At 39.4% G+C, this 6,367-nt stretch overlaps 1 protein-coding gene across 2 annotated transcripts in view; it reads left to right on the top strand.

Annotated features, from left to right (window-relative positions):
* The first annotated feature begins 1,838 nt into the window (after positions 1-1,838).
* mon2 (MON2 homolog, regulator of endosome-to-Golgi trafficking) overlaps positions 1,839-6,367 on the top strand; it is a 39,325-nt gene continuing 34,796 nt past the window's right edge. For both annotated transcript variants that reach the window (XM_056386924.1, XM_056386923.1), the window contains exon 1: positions 1,839-2,341. In XM_056386924.1, the coding sequence (XP_056242899.1) occupies positions 2,234-2,341 (108 nt within the window). In that variant the 5' untranslated portion in view covers positions 1,839-2,233. The remainder of the gene's footprint in view (positions 2,342-6,367) is intronic.

Below are 6,367 nucleotides of genomic sequence, written 5' to 3'. Positions count from 1 at the left end.
TGATATTTCTTTCTGTTATGGCGAAAATATGTGTAACTAATTGTAATATATATAATGTAATGTAAAATTAATGTAATATTCACATAATATAATACATGTATATACATTGTGTGTAAACATTACAAATTAGCATACAAGCTAATATCAAATTAACAAATTCAACTGGAAATGTGTGGAACACTTTTGGTAATACTTTTAACCTGTCTGTGTATGAAAGAAGGGGCTTGTGTGTGAATGTGTTTGTGCGATGCCTTTTACTCTCTCTTCATTTCTAAGGATGTAAAGTTTGTGATCAATGAAAGAACCATGGGATTAATGGACTGCTGTTTTTTTTTAATATTCTTTCATTTCCACTTTGTTTTCCTTGTCTGGCTTTATCTTGAAAAGGCATCTGTTAAGACCTGTTGACTACATTTGAAGGTAGTGCTACATTTTGATGATCGCCAATTCTGTGGATGACCCAACCATTATCTGACACTACACTGAAATACAGCTTGAAGTCAAAGGAAAATGTTCTTAAATTGCCTTTTTAATCAATGGCTATGATCATACCTGTTTGAAAAATACAGTCAAGACCATTTGCACATTTACACATTTCTGCAGCCTCTGAACTTCAGCACATTCAGGTTGGAATAAATAATGGATACTACATTGAAGTGTCAAGTCTTAGCTTCAGTTTGAGTAGGTTTACATCAATATAGAAAGAACTGTGTGGGACATAGGTATTACTTATGTTACCAGTAGAAAGATGTTGGTGTTTTTCTATGCTTGAACTCATTAAACAAAAATATAATATCAATATTTTCCCACAGTGCTTTTACCATAACTTCATGAATGAAAATGAAGATGGGAGCTGTAAAATGCCGTGAAGAGTTGTGTTAGAACCTTAATGATCTATGACACATGATGTAGAATGTTCAGTTATCACATCATCGCTGTAGAACTCTGACATCATAATGTTGATCATGGTTGGAACCAGCAGCTGCAGAAAAACTTCATTCATACCCAGAAACCTGAGCTGAGCCGGATCTCCAAACCAACCGTCCACATTTTCCCAAATGACAATGATCTGTATTGATAACTGATAATTTGAACTCCATTAATTTGAATACTGTGTCAGGAATGTTTATACAACTTCTAAACAGTTTCAAGTCAAGTGTCATCTGCTAAATACAATGGCTCATCTGTCCCGTTCAGGCTCTTCACTGCGCTGAAATGAACAGACAAAGAAAGCAGGTAAGATTTTTTTTTTCAGCAGCGTGTGTCTCTTGGCCAACCCACTTCTCCCTGCTATTTATTCATATTTTGTCAAAAGCAATATTTTCACACAGTTTGGTTAGTGAATGAATACACAATCACAATTTTAACAATTTCTGTACTTGAGTACAAGACCCTTTATAAGACTGGGGACACAAATTTGCAATCAATCAAATTATATGGGCTAGACAGAAATGATATGCAGTAAATCTGGGGCTTTTGGGTATTTTCGGGGAGAAGATGGTAATCCAGCCTTGTCCCTGATGATACTGTTTGATGAATAAGAATCTGAAACTTAAACTTTTGCACAGTGCTGTAAATCAAAATCATACATCAGTAGATAGCCTACTTGAGTAAGATACATTCCACCACTGTATAATTTATACAATGAAATAATATAAAAAGCAGCTGCTGAAGGCTGCAACTCCTCCTCCGGCCTTTAGGCGGAGCATGTGGACCAGTGACGGTGCAGCTCAGTCCATACGTGGCCTGTCGTTATCCGTCTGTTTGAAGCTCTTCCAGCAGGGGTCACTGTAGTCATTACTCTGAATCGGTCACTGTTTACGGAAGTCCTAGTGACGTGTCACTGTCCACCGAAGCATTGTGGGAAAAAAAGTGGAGCTGACGGCCGTTGATGGCAGACTGCTCAATTTGGCAAATATCTTCGATTAGTGGGCAGTCTAAAGAAATATAAATCTAAGGGGACGATGCTGCTTCACGAATCTAATGTCAACGTGCTGTGAAGAAGACGAACATATGCCGGTGTCATCGCTGCTCTCCTGCGCACGGGCGCCCAAAGCAGAGAAGTGGGATACTGTGTCAATGGACCGCGGCGTTTTTATTTTCTTTTCTAAGGGAGGCGAGTAAAGTAGCAACGGATTATATTCCCGCTGTGGATGGGTGGGGGGGCGACTGCGCTCCCGCATTCCTTATCGTTTGAAGTTTCTTGAGATTTCTGTCGAAGGCGCCGTCAAAAATGTCGACCAGCAGTCCCGAAGCGGTGAAGAAATTGCTGGAGAACATGCAGACGGACCTGCGGTCTCTGTCCATGGAGTGCAAGAAGAAATTCCCCCCAGTCAAAGAGGTTAGCCGGCTAGTTAGCTCTACTGAGCTGTTACCTTGGTGTTCAGCTATTAGTTTAATTTGCGAATCTGTTGTTATAGCCGAAACAATGTAAATGTCACATATTAGTTTGTTTGTTTCTACACAAACCACTGGGCCTCTGGTCTGTTGTGGGATGTGGACACTGAGTTGTCCTTATACTGTACGGGTAAATTAAAAGTTGTGACAGCTGCTGGGCCAATATACCAATCAGTGGTTCAAATCAAAGAATATACAGGTGTTTGAATGGCCTGTATCACACTATTAGATTAATATGGCTCTAATCTGAAGCAATCGTATAGTGGAGGGTAACCCAAATAAACCCAGCTGACTCACGTTCTATTTACACAATAGCTAGGTTATTTATTCAGGCATATTCATTGGGCATATCTGTTGTACATTACTTGGAAGTCAAGTAATTTAAAGGGTCCGTTCACTCAAATCGCAAAAAACCCGACCCAATTTCTTTTTCTCACTTACCATTGGTAGTAAATACATTTTTTGTGGTTATAATCAAGAGATAAGTGAATTGATATTTATTCTCTAATTTGGGTGAACCAACCTTTTAAGACAAGCTTAATGTTCTGTTTGAAATTATGTATGATGGGTTTAGTTTATATTGATGAATATCTGCATTTGGACATCAGTAATTATAAGCAATCACTTACTGCAAGAGAGTGGTCCTGTACTGTTGTTCAGCCATGCAAACTTTGAAAAAATATCCCCCATATATGACCTTTTGCAAAGCGTCAATACACTCAAATCACAAAATATACATATATACTATATGTACTTGTGCACAAGGTCTGTGAATTATCCTGAATGGCCATGGATTTGTCACCAGACATGTTACTGTTATCTTCTAATGTTTTGAGTGCCTCAAACAAATTTCCATTCAACCTCATCGTAGGGGGGGGGGGGGTGGCTGCAGAAATTAGAGATGAATATCTCAGAACCTTCACAGCTAAAACCAGAACTATCAGCATGGTGAAACAGATACCTCCAGTGAGAGAATACTTTTTTGTGATTTGTGAGATCTAGCTCTTTAACATTTTATTCTAATATCATGGCGTTATTGCATTAATTTCGTAGTACAAAGTTGAGGTTAGCTATTTTAGGAAACTTTATTGTTTTTGACTTTTGCTATAAAAGACCTCTGTTTTGTCTACATTGGTGTGTTTAGGATCTCATGTTGCATTGATTTTTGATTTTTACAACAAGTGTGCTTGTATTGACACAGCCAAGAGCCATTTCATACAAGTGTTTTTTTTTGGGGGTTTTTTTATTCCTTGGAATGACTTACTGTTTGTGGTTGGTGACTGGCTTCGTTGTGCAGCAGTGTTGGTTACATTTCTAATGACATCATGTGTTAGTGAGCGTAGAGAACAGATTAGTGTATGGGGATGGTGATGTCAGGGCCTTTCACAGTGTATGTGTATTGTCCAAGTCACATGTAGAAGACTACAGTCAACCCAGTTTTATGACTCCACTTTGCCCCTAACGACACACCCCTCCTTATTATGGGCTTTGCTTTCAACTGGTCTTTAGGGCTGGGTCAGAGTTCATTTACATCTGAAATGTAATTTATTGTCATTTGACCCTTAATTTAAATGCTAAAAAAATAGATATACAATTTTGAGGTTGGTGACATGCGACTTTGGGTAAACACGACCTTCATTCACTCGCTGTTGGTTGGTAGTTTGACCAGGCTGCATTTCCTGATTGTGTGGATGCTATTCTATCATTTCATTTCACTGAAGTGCACACAGGGTGTAGCTTTGTACTAACCAAAGTAATGTAATTCAACTGACATCATCTCGGCCAGAGCCTCTTTGTCTTAATTCCCTGTAATTCTCAGGTATAGCTAACTCACTGTTTGCTTGCCTATGTAACAGTGGTCAGGCAGGTCAGTAGATATAATGATCTAGTGTATGTGGGGATTTTGTGGTTGTGGAAATATGCGCCAACCAGCTGAGTGGGGAAATACATATCAGGCTACACTAGCTTAGTTTGTTTTCCCTCTGGTCTCACCTTGGATAAAGACAACATTAAAATGAGAAAGAGAAATACCTCAGCAAGTGCATCCAGTTCCTTTGGGTTTCTCTCACTGCAGAGAGATTCAATACATTGACTTGAATGCTGGATGCTTCAAAATGAGGTGTGTGGCAGTCACACAGGAGGACCATAAAAAGCATACAGCTGGTCTCGCGTCAAAGGCTGCTTGCTGGCCTTTGCCTAGGGGCCTTATGAAGCATCTCCTTCAAATATTGATTTATCATCACCCAGGTTTCCTGGTCCTTACCAGCATCTTTCCCTCAGGGATCACAGGAGTGCAGAGAGCTACTTTGATGTTCCCCACTACCTGAGCTCACTCACGCTCTGGTTGATAGTGTTGTGATTGGAACAACATTTTCCAATTTGGGTTGTCATGATTATATTTGCTGGGATGTTTTCGTGCAGCAAACAAGCTGAGTACCAGTGGCTGTCGTTTGAATTCAAATTATTTCAGTGGCTGTTGCAGCACACCAATGTGGTCCTCATTTTCTCCCTCCATTCCTAAAATATGATTTTTATGGAAGATTGCCTTTTTGTTTGTTTTAACCAGATTTTCAGCACTTACTAGTTTAGCTGCTTAGGCATTTTTAAGTGACTCGTGCTTCATAGTAAATGATCAAATCTTAATACCAAAGCATTGTATCCCTATTGTGAAAGAAGATTAAGAAGGCCCTGTCCTCATTTCCCGGCCAATCTTCATTCCAGTTCCTCCCCTATTTCCCAGTGCATCTCCCACAGTGACATTGCACCACAGCCAGTGCTTTCTCTGGATTAAGAGGGGCCAAGAAGAGTCTCACTGATTTTTTTTTTTTTTTTTTGTATCATAGCTTCACACTCAGAACCTGTTTTTCATTGAGAAGCAGTCAGTGAAACCACAAGGGCTTTTCTGTCTGTTGTGCTCTGATTGCTTTTGCTTAGGTAAAAAAAAAAAAAAAACATCAGGCATCCAGCCCTCCACTCTTTCCGTGGATGAGTCAGGTGCTGTCACCTGTATGTAACTCGCAGTGAAATGTGGCTGCTTTTCTTCTTGGGAAAACCTGCAGAATTAATGGAAGCATTATGAGCAACCTTTGTATGGCTCACTTAGCATAACTCATTTGCTAGACAGGTCATGTACGCTGCACAGAGACAAAATAACAAGCAACATGAAGTGAGGATTAAGTGAAGTGGGACTACTGCACTGATGCTCTAACTGAATAAGCCTTTTCTATAATATGCTAAGTCAGTTCCATAAAACTGCTGAGTTCTCACAATGTTTTTCTAAGGAAGTCAATCTGTGATGAGCTTTACTAATGTTGCTTTGCAAAGAAATGAGCTGGCACTGAGACGTGGGTCAGTTCCGCTTTGAGGATCTCCACACAAAAAAAAAGGCTTTGGAGAAGAACTGAAACTATTGAGCACTTCCTCATGCAGCCTGGTCCTGACATCGGTTGTTCAGCGGAGTCTTAATATTTAATGTTGCTAGTATCCAGGGGGTGTACGGACTTTTGTCCAGTATTGTTTATGTTCTGTACTGATCCCACCGCAGTCATTCCTGCGAGTGAATTATGTGCATTTGTGAAATTATGAAATATTACTGTGGAAAATACTCCAGTGATTAATCAGAAGACCTAAATGATCAAACTATCTGTCTTATACTAGATGTACTAAATGTACTGTATGCATGTCAGTTCTCTCAAATGCACTAAAATCCATTGTGCGCAGTTATAATCTAGATCAAGAAATATCAAATCAGACTTTAAGTAAACAAACTTTTGATACCTGATTCTATGGATACATAATGGTTGGTACGGTATTGAGGTGTAATGCCAAGCAGTAGTGAGTGCATCCTGAGAGACTTTAAAGATGCAATAGGACTTTAATCTTGGTAAAAGCATTAGTTTGTTAACATTCAGCTACAGAGAGCATTGAGGTTAACATGCCAGTGGCTACACGTCACTGTTTATGTGGCTGT

Source organism: Seriola aureovittata, chromosome 10 (assembly GCF_021018895.1).
Source record: "Seriola aureovittata isolate HTS-2021-v1 ecotype China chromosome 10, ASM2101889v1, whole genome shotgun sequence".
NCBI classification, from domain to species: Eukaryota; Metazoa; Chordata; class Actinopteri; order Carangiformes; family Carangidae; genus Seriola; species Seriola aureovittata.
This window is presented reverse-complemented; position numbering and strand designations above follow the sequence as displayed.